Raw genomic sequence first — 17,916 nt, forward strand, 5'->3', positions numbered from 1 at the left:
ATCCGGCGACAGAGCGAGACTCCATCTCAAAAAAAAAAGCTAAGTCTTGGCCAGGCATGGTGGCTCATACCTGTAATACCAGCACTTTGGCAGGCTGAGGCGGGAGGATCGCTTGAGTCCAAGAGTTTGAGACCAGTCTAGGTAACACAGTGAGGCTCTGACTCCACAAAAAAGGGAAAAATGAGCCAGGTGCGGTGGCATGTGCCTGTAGTCCCAGCTAACTCAGAAAGCTAAGGTGGAAGGATCACTTGAGCCCAGGAGGGTAAGGCTGCAATGAGCTGGGTTCACATCACTGCACTCCAGCCTGGGCAACAGAGCAGTCCTAATTGCTCTGTGAAGGCCAGCACTGGCATTCAATGTTGTTCTTTTTCCCTGATCTGAGCAAATTATACTTATGAGGCCTAATGTGCAAAGCAACGCAGACATTATACACTAAAAGTGGTCATAAACAAAAGGCACCTGTGTCAAATAGTCCAAATATTAAAATTATGACTGAACATGGTTGCTTACCAATTCTGGAAGAGGACAAATAGTTCCAGTATTCATATACAATCCTTCTACTACAATGAAACGCCGAGTTACACGAGCCTTGCGAGGATTCTTTAAAAGAGAAAAAGCAGACATCTTACATTTCAGTAACTCTAAAGATAAGATCTGTTAAATATTCCCCAGCACTTTCACCTTCCAAGATTTATTCCTAAAAAAATATTCCGAATGAACTGAAAGCTCAGTGTTTGTGACGGGTTATTTTGAGATGAACAACAGTGCTATCTTCTCTCAGACACGTTTCTCAGCTCACAGCATTAGCTGGATGACCTCACACACACACAAACTAATTAGGCACTCTGAGAATATTAAAACACAAACAAAACCCTTCAACCCTCCAACTGGGAAGGGGCCTAAGGGAACTCTGTAAAGAAATGGGAATATTTTACATCATAATGGAGCCGACATTCCCGGGTTACACGGGTATAATCACTGGTCAAAACTGTATAGCTGTATTCATATGATTCAATGTCTGTCAATTTTACCCAGAACAACTATAATGAAGATCATCATCATGAAGATGGGGTGAGGAACAGATGGCACAAGAATGATGTAATGCTGATAACAAAGCTGGGAGAAGGGTATGGGGGGCTTCACTATACCACTGTGTTTCCTTCTTCTATGTTGGCATTTTTCCATAACAAAAAGTTACAAAACTCAAACCCTGTTTTCCTTCACCTCCCAAAACAAGGGGCAACCCTGTTCCTTCCTCACTCCCCACTGATCTATTATCGGATCAAGTAAAATTTGACTATGACTTTGTCCAATGATGTTCCTTGGCTGTGGGGTAGAGAGGTTTCCTTTTCTTTTTTTTTTTTGAGACGGAGTCTCGCTCTGTCACTCAGGCTGGAGTGCGGTGGCGCCATCTCGGCTCACTGTAACCTCCGCCTCCCAGGTTCAAGCAATTCTCTGCCTCAGCCTCCCGAGTAGCTGGGATTACAGGCAACTGCCACCACGCCCAGCTAATTTTTGTATTTTTAGTAGAGATGGGGTTTCACCATGTTGGCCAGGCTGGTCTTGAACTCCTGACCTCTTGATCTACTGACATTGGCCTCTCAAACTGCTGGGGTTACAGGTGTGAGCCACTGCACCCGGCCGAGGTCTTCTTTTCAAAAAACACACACCTTCACACACTCCGCTCAGAGCAAGTCACTAATAAATCTCTCACATGTATGAAACTGTACATGGTTCAGGTGTGCGGGACTGCAAAAAACCCTGAGATCCACAGATAGAGTTTGCCATTACCTTCTTACTCAGAGGTTTCTTGCCTCTAAGCTTCTGCTCCAATGGACAATTAGAAATGATCAGAATTAGAAAGTATCAGAGCAATGCTTTAAAGGAGTATTTTACAACCCACAGCAGTAGCACTAAAAAAAAAAAATGTTTGTTGAGGAATAAAAAAGTATACATCACTGATGTTGCTCAATCATCTTTACTCTGTCAACTCACAACTGAAAGCTGGGGAGCTAGCAATATGTTAGAAGTGACTGATGAAGAGGTGCCACCCTAATTTCTACACAGGGCATGCTACCTCTGCCTGTCTTTAAGGAAAAACATTTTTCTTAGATTTAAAAATATTCAAATTTTGGGAAATGGAAAAGTACAAAAAACAAATAAATTCGCTAATCATACCACATGGTGATAATTTTTGTCTTTCTTGCATAAACATATAAATTACTTTGTTCAGAATCAGGATTTTACTGTAGTTTTAGGACCTGCTTTTAAAAACATTATACTGTGAGCATTTCTAAATTATTTCGGATTACATGATTTTAATGGAGATGTTCTGCCTATGGATATACCATAAACTACTTAACTATTTCCCTAATGTTGGATTTAGTTGTTTCCCTCATTTGCTTTTTCATATCACAATATGAATATCCCTCAATATGTGACATCATTTCCGATAATTTTTTAAAGACACCACCACAGAAATGGGTCAAACGGCATGGAATTACTTGGATCCTGGAATGTATCTGCCAATTTACCTTCTAGAAAAGAAGTGCTAATTTAAACTCTTTCCAGAGTCATAGACTCTTTGTCTCAACACATCTGTGTTGGCACTGACTACTACTATTAAAAACATGCCCTAATTTAAAAGGCAAAACTCCTAGCCTAATTTCCTTAATTATTAGTGAGTCTAGGCTATTTTTCACTTGTTCATAGTTATGTGTATTCCTTTTATGAACTACTGTTCATATCCACTGACCATTCTTTAAGAAGAATTAATATGGCACAAAAGAACCCTGTAGGAAAAGGGATAAAAAACAATTTATGAACCACAGCACTTGGGAAATGGACAAAGAAAACATTCAAAGTATTAATGACCAGATTATTTATGTGAAAATAAAATTGAAAATGAGTATTTCTAAAAACCAAAATGTAAAGTTACTTAGAAAGCCTGCTCTCATCAAGAAAAATATAAATTAGTAAAAAAGTAAAAATTATAAAGTAGAAATAAGTTTCAAGATATTTAATTTTATTTCTTGTTGTTGCTCATTAAAAAAAAAAGTTCTATGGCTTACGGATCTTGTAGAAAAAGAGCACATACAAAACCTGAATCTGATGTTTTCCAAATTTATATAATACTAACTTGGCAAAACAAATGGCAGCAGACTGCAATTCTATTACTGAATACAGACTAGCATTCTATTACTGCATAATCGTAAGAAACATCTTTTTATACTTTGTAGAAAGAAATTAACCAGTGGAATAGGCTCAGTTTTCAGATTTTCCCTATAGGTTTTTCTAAATTCTGTAAATGTGAAACATTAGCCTACAGCAGATTAAGTATAAAATGGCAAGACCATGCATATTCATCATGAGAATGTGTATATTCATGAAGTGATGCACTTAGGCTGACATCTGAACAAAGATGACAGAATCCTAAATGAATAATGCAAATATTTGGAAAATTGAAAATTAACATAAAATTAAGAAATGTGATGAGTATTTTTATAATTTGTTCTAGTTATGAATGAATTGCACTGGCAAAGTCCACCTGAAACTGTGTCTGAGATGAAGACACACATCATGGTGCCCTGCTCAGAGCCACAGACCTGAGCTACTTTACTTACCCATGTCATCAGGGGAAAATAAATTATAATTTTAACAACGATGCTCTGAACACACTTCCTTTGTTTCACTCTAATCAGAACACCAAGGAGCTACTTCCAAATCACCATCACCTGAGGTTATGTTAGGTTCTTGAGAGGAAAGAGCTGAAACCAGGGCTGCAAGCTGGAAGGAGACCATGTTGGGGCAGTCATTTCCCACGGGCAGCAGCTGCTCAGAGCAGGATACAGGTGGGGTGGGGAGAAAGGGCTTCACTTTGTTCATATATTAATAAAATAAGCTTGCTGCCATTCTTTCCTCATGTAATTGATACATGATTTATTCTGGTGTGAATAAGCCTATTCTGAATTCACTAGGTATATGTCATTAAAGGCCTAGTAAGTTTTGGTGTCATTACGCACAGCTATGAGTAGACATCTCCCCGCCTCACTAAGCGCATGCTGTTTTTCAGCCTCTCTTGATCTCTTAGAAAGCTGCTTGGATTACCTCCCCTCAATTTGCTATATGTAATTATGGCAATGACAAGGCAATTACAATCAGACTTGGCTCTGCAATATGAAGTACATTTAATAAGCAGGAACACCCTTCTTAATATCCAAATGTGATCCACAGGCAAGTTTTCATGACAAATTACCATTTCATATATAATTTAGCTGGTTAGAAAGTACAAAAGAACTGTATAATTTTCTTCAAAAGAATCATACCTTTTGATCTTCGATCTCTTGTTCTTTTAGTAGTCGCTCGAGGTCAGCCATGTCATTATGCTTAAATAACTTAATGTCACTACGGGATGCCTGTAATCCTTTCTGAATAGCAAAGCAGGCAGCTCTGTCTCTGCAAGGATAAGAGATCCACCAAATTGGGTTTAAAGGGTCTTGTCAACATTCTCAAAAAGGAACGCTTGTTTTTGTAAGCTGACCAATCAGTGATTGTTAACACGAGCATAGCAAATAAATAAAACATGTTTGAATATTTATACATCATTATGTGCGCTTCATCCATGAGTCCTTTTCACATAACTACCATACTTAATCTGTTCCAAGAAGCACACTCTCACTATGTATTAATCTCTCTGAAATCAGCATGCATCTTACTATGGATGACGTATCAGCGTATTCACATACTTTTCTCTTTGTAAGAAACATAAAATACTGGTGTGCCTCGTGATCAGTGGCATCTGTGATTTGACTGACACATTACTCTACCATTATTTTGCCCTGAGAAGTAATACTGGCAGCCCAGCTAGCCAGAAAACTTTTAGATAATAACTATTCTACTGTAGCCAAACGCCACAGAAACAAATGAGGGGTACCCAGCCCCATCCATGTCAGCAAAGGCTGAGCAGGGAACCTAGACATTGACCCTTGAGAGGCTCTAACAAGGCAACGCCCCTCCTAGGGTGTTGTCAGGGAAGGCCAAGTAGGACGCTGAGCCTTTTATTCCTATCAGTTGATAACAACAAGTGGACTCCCTCCACCACCACTGTGGGGTCAGCAAAGAACACATGGAGAGCCCTAACTTCCACCTGCACCTAGGAGTAGTGGGCACCCTCCCCATCTCCTCCTGGACAGTGTCAGAGGAGGGCGAGTGGACAGTCAGGACTATTACCATCACCCAGCAGCAACGAAGAAACCCACTGGCGGCTGAGCAGGCTCTTGACTTGTCCCTCCTCCTGGCAGTATGAGGCAGCAGTCCCCCAGCCCGTTCCCCGTCAGAGAAAGCCAAATAAAAGAGATGGCTTAAACTAGACATGGACTGCAGCAGCGTAATATGAAAGTGTCTAGGTTTCCATCAAATATCCCTTACATCAAGAACCAGAAGATATCAAGTAGAATGAAACAAGTGTCAATAGTGAGATGACAGAGATACCAAGCTCATCTGACAACAATTTTAGAGCAGCCATGATAAAAATATTTTAATGAGCCACCATGAAGACACCTGAAGCAAATGAAATAATAAAAAGCCTCAGTGATGAAATGGAAGATACAAAGAAGAGTCCTATGGAGCTATCAGAACGGAAAAAACAAAATTACTAAAATAAGAAGCTTAGTGGATGGGCTTGCAGCAGAATGAAGGAGACAGAGGAAGTATCAGTGAACTGAGACAAGCAACAGAAATTATTCACTGACGGCCAGGCGCGGTGGCTCACGCCTGTAATCCCAGCACTTTGGGAGGATAAGGAGGGTGGATCACGAGGTCAGGAGATCGAGACCATCCTGGCTAACACGGTGAAACCCCGTCTCCACTGAAAAAAAATACAAAAAAATTAGCCGGGTGTGGTGGCGGGCGCTCATAGTCCCAGCTACTCAAGGGGGCTGACGCAGGAGAATGGCGTGAACCCGGGAGGCGGAGCTTACAGTGAGCCGAGATTGCGCCACTACACTTCAGCCTGGGGATACAGAGCGAGACTCTGTATCTGTCTCTTATACACATCTAGATGTGTATAAGAGACAGGGGATACAGAGCGAGACTCTGTCTCAAAAAAAAAAAAAAAAAAAAAAAAAAAAAAAAAGAAATTATTCACTGAGCACAACAGAAAGAAAATAGAATAGAAAGAAATGAACAGAGTCTCAGGGAACCGTGGGATTACACTAAAAGACGTAACATTTGTGTCACTGGAATTCCAGAAGAAGAGAAAGGGGGTGGGGCTAAAAAAGCATTCAAACAAATAATGGCTAAAAACTCCCTAAATTTGTCAAGTGGTTTCAATCTACAGATTAAAGAAGCTGAGCAGGGAACCTAGACTTTGACCCTTGAGAGGCTCTAACAAGGCGACACCCCTCCTAGGGTGTTGTCAGGGAAGGCCAAGTAGGACGTTTTGCAAATGCAAACGAGCAAATGCAAACAAATAGTTGCCAAGGCACATCATAGATAACTTCCGAAAAAAAATGACACAAAAAATCTTGAAAGCAACCAGAGAAAAATGACACCTTACACATAGAGAAAAACAATTTGAATAACGGGAGATTTTTCATCAGAAACCAGACACCAGAAAAAAAAAGCATCACAATGTGTTCCTAATGCTGAAAGAAAATAACTGTCAACCCAGAATCCTATAACCAGCAAAAATATCCTTTAGTAATGAAGGTGAAATCAAGACATTCTCCGTTAAGAAAAAAGAAGAGTATTTGTCACTAGCAGACCTACCCTAAAGATACGGCCTAAGGAAGTCCTCTAAACAGGAAAAAAGCCATAAAAGAAGACTGTTAGATTATCAAAGGAGGAAGAAGCACAGTAAGTAAAAAATACAGGCAAATTCACTAGGCTTTTTTTTCTCCTCTGGAGTTTTCTAAATTATTTTGGACAGTTAAAGCAAAAATTACAACACTGATGTGGTTCTCACTGTATGTATAGGAAATATTTAAAACAATCATAATGTAAATGAGGGAAATAAAGGAATGTAAAGGAAAGTAAAAGTTTCTACACTTGAATTGGTACAATGATGACACCAGTAGTCTATTATAGTATACGTGTAATGTAATACTCAGAGTAATGACTAAAAAAGCCATACAAAGAAAAAATAAATTCTAAAAACATGTTCGATTAGCCCACAGAAAGGCAGAAAAGAGAAAATAAACACAAAGTAAGTGAACAGACAAGAAACAAAAAACAAAATGGCAGACTTCGTTTTAACAGACTTAAACCCTACTGTATCAAATAATTACATTAAATGTAAATGTACAAATACATGATTTAAAGACAGGCAGGCAGAATAAATTAAATAACATGACCCAACTATATGCTGTCTGTAAGAAACTCACTTCAAATATAACAATATAGGTAGTAAAAAATACAGATATATACACACAACTGTATAATATACAAAATAAAAAGGGCATCTGACAAAGTAAACCTTGGAACAAAGAAAATTATCAGAGTGTTTGCTTTGGCAGCACATACACAAAAAGCAGAAAATTATCAGAGACAGAGAAGAACATTATGAAATGCCAAAAGGGTCAATTCATCAAGAAAACTTAGCAATCCTAAATATGCACTAAACAAAAAAGCTAAAAAATTTAAGATGCGGCCGGGCGCGGTGGCTCAAGCCTGTAATCCCAGCACTTTGGGAGGCCGAGACGGGCGGATCACGAGGTCAGGAGATCGAGACCATCCTGGCTAACACGGTAAAACCCTGTCTCTACTAAAAAAATACAAAAAACTAGCTGGGCGAGGTGGCAGGCGCCTGTAGTCCCAGCTACTCAGGAGGCTAAGGCAGGAGAATGGCGTAAACCCGGAAGGCGGAGCTTGCAGTGAGCTGAGATTCGGCCACTGCACTCCAGCCTAGGCGACAGAGCGAGACCCCGTCTCAAAAAAAAAAAAAATTTAAGATGCAACAGCTAATAAAACTGAAAGAAGAAACAGACAAACCCACAATTACAGTTGAAAACTTCATTATCCTTCTCAACAACTGATAGAAGAACTATACAGAAAATCACCAAGAGAGAACCCAGAAACACCATCAACCAAAAAGACTTGACATTTATAGAACACTCCACCAAATAGCAGAATACACATTTTTAAGTGCCCATGTAACATATTCCAAAATAGACTACAGTATTAGCCATAAACCAAACTACAACAAATTTAAAGTCCCCAAACACCTGAAAAGTAGAAAATACACTTCTAAATAATCCTTAGGTCAAAGGGAAAGTCTAAGCTGGGCACAGTGGTGTGTTCTTGTAGTGCCAACTACCCAGGAGGCTGAAGCAAAAGTATCCATTGAGCCCAGGAGTTCACAGCCAACCAGGGCAAAACAGTGACACCCTATTTCTTAAAACGAAAATGAACTAAATACAAATGAAAACACAACACATCAAAATTTGTGAGACACAACTAAAGCAGCATTGAGAGGGCAATTCATAGCACTAAATGAACATTCAAGAAAAGAGAAAAAGTTTCAAATTAATAATTTAAGCTCCTACCTCAAAATAAAGAAAAAGAACAAAATAAATCAAAAGTGAACAGAAGGCAGGAAATAACAGGAGAATTCAATCAATGAAACTGACAAGAAAAATACAAGAGAAAAATCAATGAAACAAACAGCTGATTCTTTCAAAAGATCAATAAAATGGACACACCTCTAACAAGACCGACAAAGAAAAAAAGGAGAAAAGGCACAAATTACCAATACCAGGAGTGAAACAAGGTATATAACCATAGACTCTGCAGACATCAGAATAATAAGGGGATACCATGAACAGCACCACACATATACATCTGACAACTTATAGGAAATGGACCAATTCCTTGAAAAGCACAAACTACCTCAATTCACTCAACATGACAGATAATTTGAACAGCCTGATAACTACTAAGGAAACTGAATTCAGATTTAAGATACTTGCAAAAAAGAAATCTCCAGGCCCACATGGTTTCATGGGAGAATTCTACCAAACAATTAAATAATTAAAAATAATTCTATACAAATAGCTCCACAAAATAGAAGACAGAGCACTTCCCAGTTGATTCTATGAAGTGTTATTCTGCGACCAAAACCAAAGTAAGTATCAAAAAAAGTGTATTATAGGACAGTCTCCCTCATGAACACAGATTCAAAATCCTTAACAAAAGACTGGCAAATAGAATTTAGCTTTTTATAAAAAAAATTATTCCCCATAACCAAGTAGTGTTTATTCCAGGTATGCAAAGCTGGTTCAATATTTGAAAATAAATCAATGTTACCTACCACATTAACAGACTAAAAAAGAAAAATCACATGATCATACCAACCAACACAGAAAAAGTAGCTGACCAACCAAATTCAACATTGATTTACAATGAAAATGCTCAGAAAAAAAGGATGAGGTGCAGGAAAGTGGATGTAATAAAGTGCATTGTAAGAAATCTGCATCTAACATGAAACTTATTGGTGAAAGAGTAAATGATTTCTAATATCAGGAACAGGGTAAGAATGTCTTCTCTTACTACTCTTACCACAGTCCTGGAAGTTCTTGGCTCTGCAATAAGGCAATAAAAGGGAATAAAAAGTAAGTAGATCAGAAAATAAATAAAACTATTTACAAACGACATGATGACTGTCTACATGGAAAATCCTAAGCAATCTAGAAAAACAGTTCCTAGAGCTAAATAAGTGAGTTTGGCAAGGTTGCAGGATATAAGATCAGCACACAAAAAATCCATTTCATCTCTATATGTTATCAATGAATATGTGGACATCAAAATTTGTATTTGCAAACCACATATCTGATAAAGAATTATGATCTAGAATGTATAAAGAACTCTCAAAACTCAGTATAAAAACAAATCATACAACTAGAAAATGGACAAAAGGCATGAAAAGACATTTCACTGAAGAGATGGCAAATATGCACATGAATGGATGTTCAACATCATTAGCCATCAGAAAAATATAAATTTCTCTCCACACCTATCAGACTGACTAAAAAAGTAGTGACAACATCAAATGCCTCTGAAGACGTGGAGAACCTTGATCATTCATATATTGCTGATGGGAACATAAAATGGTATAGACGCTTTGGAAAACAGTTTGGCAGTTCCTTTAAAAACTGTGCAATACTATAAACATAGCAACTGCATTTCTTGGCATGTATTCCACAGAAATAAAAACTTATGCTCACACAGCATGAATGTACATGAATGTTTAGAGCAGCTTTTTTTTTTTTTTTTTTTCATGAATGTTTAGAGCAGCTTTTTTTTTTTTTTTTTTATAATAGCACAAAGCTGGCAACAACTCAGATGTCTTTAATAGGTAACTTCAATAATGGTGGTGCCTTCATGCCATGGAATAATACTCATCAATCAAAAGGAACCAACTCTGGATACAAGCAACAATTTGGACGAACCATCAGAGAATTACGCCAAATGAAAAAAGCCAACCCCAAAGCGTTGCCTACTGAATGATTCCATTTGTATAACATTCCTAAAAAGACAAAACTAACAAACAGAACAGATCAGTGGTTGCCAGGGGTTAAGGAGTGGGCAGGTGGGAGGAATGGGGGTGTGGCAACATGAAGGATCCCTGTGGTGACAGAAATGTTCTGCATCTTGACAATGACACAGTCAATATCCTGGCTGTGAAACTGTTCATTCTGCAAGAGGTCCCCACTGGAAGACACTTAGGATTTCTGTATTATTTCTTACAAGTGCTTTTGAATCTACAATTATCTGAATGTAAAAAGTTTAATTTTAAAAAGATCTGTGAAGCAGCATGAACACAGACTTAGAGGAGTGATAGGACAGACTTAAGTCCATGAATGACCACTGTGCTGAGACCCACTATTGGCAAAGCATTAACACTGTTTACTGAAAGGAAGGAAATGAAGCATCAGACAGTGTCTATGCCTGACAAATTTATCAAAACAAATTTACCAAACACCATGTTTACCTCTAGCACTCATACATTCGAACACATTTCAGGTAGAATATTTAAAATTATGTAGCAGAATAAACAGGTTAGCAACTCACTGGAATCAGAAGTTTTAAGACACTAGGCATAACACATGGAAGAGAATTTACCCTGTTTCCTAGCAGTTAAAAAAAAAAAAAAAAAAAGAATGTATTTATCAAAGGAAGCATATGAGTTCACCAGCAACCATCAACTTTTTCTGGACTTAAAAAGAATTTATAGTGGGGTGCTTGTGTATAAAGTGACACTGAATGACACTGCAGCTGTCTATAACTCTGCTTTTACTAAAAACCCAGAAACACTGTTTAAGTCAATGGCGCTCCAGTTAGTGATGAGTCTTCCACATTATTTTTTAAACTATGTGCCAAAAATTAATAGAAATATTCATTTTTATGCTCACATTAGTATAGTACTTAGACTCAGGACATTTGCTGTAGTGCTCCTAGACTGTTGTAGAACTATAGTCAGGAATGGGTCACATGTACTGCAGAAGCCCCAGGTAGAGTCAGCTCTGTAGTAATTGTGATAGAAAGTTCTGTCGCTGCACAAGCAAGAGTTCCAATGGTGAGTTGTACGTAAGAGGCCAGTGCGGGGCTTGAGGGAGGCCAGGCTCTACCATACAGTTATCTGGCCCCTATTCTGAGCTCCAGCTTCCTTTCATTCATTTACTGAACTAGTGTTTATTGACCATTACTAAATGATAAATACTATTCTAAGTAATGGGCTCCCAGCAAGAAACAGAAGCAAATAACCACACAGATACAAAATTATAAACTATTACAAGTTCTACAAAATAAAAGTATAGTTAAGTATGAAGCAAATGAGCAGAGCAGAGTGTGTGTGAGTGTGTGTGTGTGTCTGTGTGTGGGAGGGAGGCTTGAGAAGCAGGGTGACCTTGAGAGGCAGTTTGAGTGCTTGTGTGAGCATGGATAAACAAGAACAATAAATTCTCTCTGGTTGTAAGATTGTGTCCACATGCAGCAGGGGTCTTGACCTGCTCTGAGAGGTGTGGGACGGCTTCCCTGCAGAAGTATGTGTAGGATGAGAAGGTTAAGTAGGATAGGGGAGGAGGAACAGTGTTCTAGTCAGAACAAGCATGTGTGTGGGTCCCGAGGTGAGAGGACACTAGCGTACAGGGCTGGCAAGGCTACAGCTTAAACACCTCAGGAAAATGGTACAAAATAAGCCTGAAAAAGTGGTGCAGAGCTCACAAGATCATACAAAGGACTTGGGTCTTCATTTTAGCAACAACAGAAGCTTTAAATTGTATTAAATAAAAAGTGACATAATAGCATTTACATTTTAAAAAGATTACTCTGGCTATGGTATTAAAAAGGAAAAGAGGAGGCCAGGCGCAGTGGCTCAAGCCTGTAATCCCAGCACTTTGGGAGGCTGAGGCAGGCAAATCACCTGAGGTCAGGAGTTCAAGACCAGCCTAGCCAACATGGTGAAACCCCATCTCTACTAAAAATACAAAAAATTAGCAAAGCATGGTGGCAGGCACCTGTAATCCCAGCTACTTGGGAGGCTGAGGTAGGAGAATTGCTTGAACCCAGTAAGTGGAGCTTGCAGTGAGCTGAGATCACTTCATTATACTTCAGCCTGGGTGACAAGAGTGAAAGACCGTCTCAAAATAAAAAAATTAAAAGAAAGAAAGAAAAAAAAAAAGGCCACGAATGGTGGCTCACACCTGTAATCCTAGCACTTTGGGAAGCCGAGGCGGGTGGATCACCTGAGGTCAGGAGTTCGAGACCAGCCTGGCCAACATGGTAAAACCCCATCTCTACGGATAATACATAAAATTAGCTGGGAGTGGTGGCGGGCACCTGTAATCCCAGCTACTTGGGAGACTGAGGCTGGAGAATTGCTTAAAGTTAGGAAGCGGAGGTTGCAGTGAGCTGAGATTGCGCCTCTGCACTCCAGCCCCAGAGAAAAAAAAAAAAAAAAAGAAAAAAGAAAAAAAGGAAAAGAGAAAATAAAAGTAAATTTGAGACCCAAATTTTAGTCCACTCAAAGGACGACAGGGGCTTGGCCTGGGGCGACAGATGCTTCTGACTGGTTTAATCAGCTGCCTGGAGCCTGCCAGCCCTTGCTTGGCTGCCCTCTGCCCTTCACAATAAATCTCCATAGCATGCATTCAGGACAGGCAGCAAGTGTGAAGATCTACTTGTGGGTAGTCAAGAAAGTGTCCAAGTCATGGCTCCTCTATCCTTAATAAGGTAGGAAGCAAGATCAGCTGAGGCCAGGAGACGGGGTGAACGGGTCATGAGACATGGAGAGACTTTGCCGGGCAGTCTGAGTGACAACGTGAGGTGGTGACCACGGATTAGGATAACACACAGCCACAGAGCTGCACAAAGAAGGCAGATAGCTGTCCTCATCCGGACATCAATAAAGAATTATCATGGCAGATAAATGACTACAGACACTGTTAAGCATCTTTTAAGTGAAGGTTTCACAAATTTTGAAACCTTTGGTGAGGTGACTTTCTTGAAAAACAATAAAAAGCAGTATTATTTTATGCAGATAACTTCTAATGAAGTATTTCTCTAAGGAATTTATCTCAGTATTATCTCAAAGGAATTGCTATTAGAAAACTAGGTGAAGGTTACTTACACAAAAACAATGTCCCCCCTCTTAGAGTAAGCAGGAATAGCACTGGCTATGGTGGCAAATCCATACGAGTATATAATGGCTTCTTCTGTCTTCATAAATTTTGCCAGGCGGTCTTCCAAATCCAAATGAACATCTATTTCAGTTAAAAAAAATAAATGGTTAAACTGTCTTATAATTCTTTTTCTCTACTAAAGAATAAATAAAAGAACACAAACAGTATAATTATCAGTACTTTCACCTTATGGCCAAAATGGAATTGTTTTTAAATGATAGATTATATAAGATCTATTAAAATAATTCCAGGCCCATACAACTTCTAAAATACATGAACTAAATCAGCTACTCATCTATCTGCAAAATGTGTTACTGGGGCAGTTCCAACTTCGGGTTATGCTTTGATATCACTCTACTGTAAGACTTCAAGGCCTACCAAGTTTCCCTGCATTAACTGCCCTTGACCAAAACCACTGAGGTCTCACCAATGTCTGATGTTAACTTATTAATGTCTATTCACATTTTAGCAAAAAGAACTCTGTATACTTTGCATCAAGAAGGTGACAGTTACTAGAACTCCAGTGACCATTCCTCTAACAATCTGTGTCAGCACTTAGTAGTGGCACCTCTCATCACTTTTTGGGGCTGGGATTCTGTCTGAATTTCTTATAAGTGTAATGAATAATAATTCAAATTTATGGTACAAAAGGAAATATAGTACTTTTATAGATGCACCATAAGAAGGATGTTGACATAACAATGAGGATAAATTATAATTATTAGATTGATTATTATTTTCCTCTGAAATCATGGCTCCTTACAGCCTTTTTTATTTTTTTTATTCTTTTGAGACGGAGTCTCGCTCTGTCACCCAGGCTGGAGTGCAGTGGCACAATCTCGGCTCACTGCAAGCTCTGCTTCCCGGGTTCACACCATTCTCCTGCCTCAGCCTCCTGAGTAGCTGGCACTACAGGCGCTCACCACCACGCCCGGCTAATTTTTTCTATTTTTAGTAGAGACAGGGTTTCACTGTGTTAGCCAGGATGGTCTTGATCTCCTGACCTCATGATCTGCCCGCCTCCGCCTCCCAAAGTGCTGGGATTACAGGCAAGAGCCACCGCGCCTGGTCCTCCTTACAGCCTTTTAGCTCTCAGACTGAACCATGAGGCTTCATGCCCTCGGACGGAGGACCAGTGATGCTTAGAATAAACAGGCCACTGGCCACTTTAGAATCTTAAAAAGTTTAAAGCAGTCTTAAAATGAGGTATTATCAAGGAGGGAAAGGGATTTTTAAAAAAAATTCCTTTAGCTCTTTTAACTATGGCAGGACCCAAGCCTGGAGGACTAGATAACAGAGTTTCACCACAGGCCCTGTGTGGGGAGGGCTCAGAGAAGCCAGGCCCCTCCAGTCTTAGGGCGCTATGCGAGAAAGGAGGGAAATCAGAGCCCACAGAGTTGGATTTTGAGACCCAGGATGAGGGAGCCGTGGTGTGTCTACTGATGAGAACCCAAGCACGGGCAACGGCAGGCGGTCTGGGCACTCCTGAGCTAGGGGCAGCAGAGAGGGCTGACGGCCTGGCAGGAGGCAGCGTATTTACAGACTTCCTAAAGAATGTTACAGAACTGTTAAATGAACTATTAATTTCACTCCTATCAAATAGTGATAAAATATGAGGCATGCTTCTTCCTATTTGTACGCTAACACAGTCAATATCATTTGATTTCCATTACCAATTGGTTATCGTTATTTTATAAAATGGACACTTTTCATTATACCAATATTAAACAAATGTGGGACTTTACAACACACAGAGTTTAGAAGAACATATCCCAGGTGATCTTCGAGTGTAAGATCTCTGACATGATGATCACACGAAATCCAAGGTCGTGATCCCTTTTGTCTGCCAGCCACCCTCTAGGAGAGACGCTATCAGAAAAGGTTTCAGGTAGAATCTAGCAAGAAAGAGGAACACAGCCAAGGAGCTGAGCATGGGTTACTCTGGGGTATGTCTTCCTTCTCATCCTCATTACTGTTCTCTGAGTGCCACCACTTTGCCACCTCTCATGTTCCCAGGTTGGAGGCCTCCTTCAAATTATAATGGTGCTTCTAATTGAAAATTTCTGCCACAAACCTTCACAGTTCAGCCAGAAGGACAACCCGGGCCACAATGGTTTGCTTTCATTTGGTATCTCCATTTCAAAAAGAAAAACATGCTATGTATACAAACTATTTTTGCTAACCACAAAAGGGATTTTAAATCACTCTGTAGACTTCTTAGCTCTAAATGACTCTTTTCAGTGATGAATGATGAGACTGTAAAACTGAGTACGACCCTGTTTCAGGACTTTAGAGTGAGTTACCCAGTTGATGAAAATCAGCATGTTACAAATCTTCCTGTCATTAGGTATACTCGTAACTGTTTATATACAGTTGCCATAACGTGGGAAGAAGAATCTCTCAACCATAAATCAATGACTTATTGGTTCAAGCATAGCCCCAAAAGTTCAAAAAGACTAGTCTTTTCCTTCTATCAAAAGACACTGGGTTTTAGCTGATGACAGCCTTGCAAAGCAGGTTTTGTGACAGGTAAATATGGGTAACTGCAGAACTTGCTTCTCTTGATGCTCCTTTGTGCAACGAAGAAACTCTCAACCCAAGGGAGCGGAAGGCAGCAAGCAGGAAAACTACAAGGGCGCTCACTTTTCTTCAATTTCTGATGTCCATATCTTCTGTATGTATGATCCATTTCACTAACTGGAGCTGTCGACTTGCATGGAATAAAACAAAAGTACTATATTCTACAATTCACTGTTAGCACTAAACACGGCAGAGAAGTGACCATGGAGGAAGGTGTCCTAGAATGCCTCCGCACACCTCACAGCCCTCAGCACTTTCCTGCACTTGCTGATCTGGTGTCTGGCTCCCTCACCAGAACCTCAGGGACAGAAGGCCTCATTACCTCCGTCATCACAGAGCTCAGACTGTAGTTAGGTCTGGGGGGTCAGCCCTGGGCAGCCTCGGTGCCTTCCTCTGTCGAATAGGGGGGATAGTCCTACCTTCCTCAAGGGTTAGCAGGAGGAGTACATGAGTTAATGCTGATAAAACACTCAGAACACCGCCCGGCATGGAACAAGCAATGCGCTATTGAAGAGTTTGTTTAATTACATTAATATTGTAGAATAAAAGAAAAGGTTTCATTTTAAAAGTAAAAACCTGGTCACACTTTAGGCAATCTTCTAATTAAGTTATCTGAATTCTGAATTGTTGAGACTATCTTCTAATAAGAGCCACTTGGTTCAGCTTCTCACTTACAAGGAGGAGAGATTATGACCTTCCTGGTTCTTTTCCAGAGAAAATACCATAAAATAGCTGACTTTAGGACAGTTTAGAAAGAAACTACATTTTCTCTTAAGGCCTTCATATTTTTGCATACATACTGTCCTTTAAAAAAAAATCCCTAGAGGCCAGGTGTGGCGGCTCACACCTGTAATCCCAGCACTTTGGGAGGCCGAGGCAGGCGGATCACCTGAGGTCAGGAGTTTGAGACCAGCCTGACCAACATGCAGAAACCCCATCTCTACTTAAAAAAAAAAAAAAAAAATTAGTTGGGCATGGTGGTGCATGCCTGTAATCCCAGCTACCCAGGAGGCTGAGGCAGGAGAATCGCCTGAACCTAGGGGACGGAGGTTGCGGTGAGCCAAGATCACGCCACTGCACTCCAGCCTAGGCAACAAGAGTGAAACTCCGTCTCAACAACAACAACAACACACACACACACACACACGCACACACAAATCCCTAGAGACATGCACAATTTTTCTTAAGAGTATAAATGATAGCCCTTAGGTAGTCACTGGAACACACAGGGCCGAATGTCTTTCATGTTTTCACATGCAGTACCCTATGTGATCCGTAGCAAAGTGTTCTAAAGCCATGCAAGCAATGATTGTTCCCGCTCACACCTGAGAAAACCATGATTCCCACGACTGGTAAGAAGTGGTGGCAGATCTAGGAATTTTATGACCAAATTGTAAGGTCCCCTGAGAGCAGGCTGTGCCATGGTCAAGTCATCGTGACCCCTGTGACCCACACATATACATCCAGAAGGTCTCCTGCAGCCAGAAAGTCTGGGACAACAGGAAAACCACGAAAGAAGAAAAACGGCTTGTACCTGTCTTAGCTGATTAGCCAACCTTGTGGCATTCTACCATTGTAACAGGCTCTACCCTATGTGATCAATCAATCTCGTGATAACGTACCTTGTGACATTCTTCCCCTACCCGTAAAAACTGGCCCC

General features: G+C 40.1%; 1 protein-coding gene across 3 annotated transcripts in view; it reads right to left on the reverse strand.

Annotated features, from left to right (window-relative positions):
- Positions 1 to 17,916, reverse strand: part of SPTLC1 (serine palmitoyltransferase, long chain base subunit 1) — an 80,443-nt gene that overhangs the window by 30,754 nt on the left and 31,773 nt on the right. For 2 of the 3 annotated variants that reach the window (XM_011991200.1, XM_011991201.1), the window contains exons 6-8: positions 13,625 to 13,757; positions 4,326 to 4,455; positions 511 to 600 (exon numbers count right to left, since the gene is read on the reverse strand). In XM_011991200.1, the coding sequence (XP_011846590.1) occupies positions 511 to 600; positions 4,326 to 4,455; positions 13,625 to 13,757 (353 nt within the window). Of the gene's footprint in view, positions 1 to 510; positions 601 to 4,325; positions 4,456 to 13,624; positions 13,758 to 16,319; positions 16,380 to 17,916 lie in introns of all 3 variants that reach the window. The other variant, XM_011991199.1, reaches the window with a different exon arrangement.

This window comes from Mandrillus leucophaeus, unplaced genomic scaffold, assembly GCF_000951045.1.
Source record: "Mandrillus leucophaeus isolate KB7577 unplaced genomic scaffold, Mleu.le_1.0 Scaffold391, whole genome shotgun sequence".
Classification (NCBI taxonomy): Eukaryota; Metazoa; Chordata; class Mammalia; order Primates; family Cercopithecidae; genus Mandrillus; species Mandrillus leucophaeus.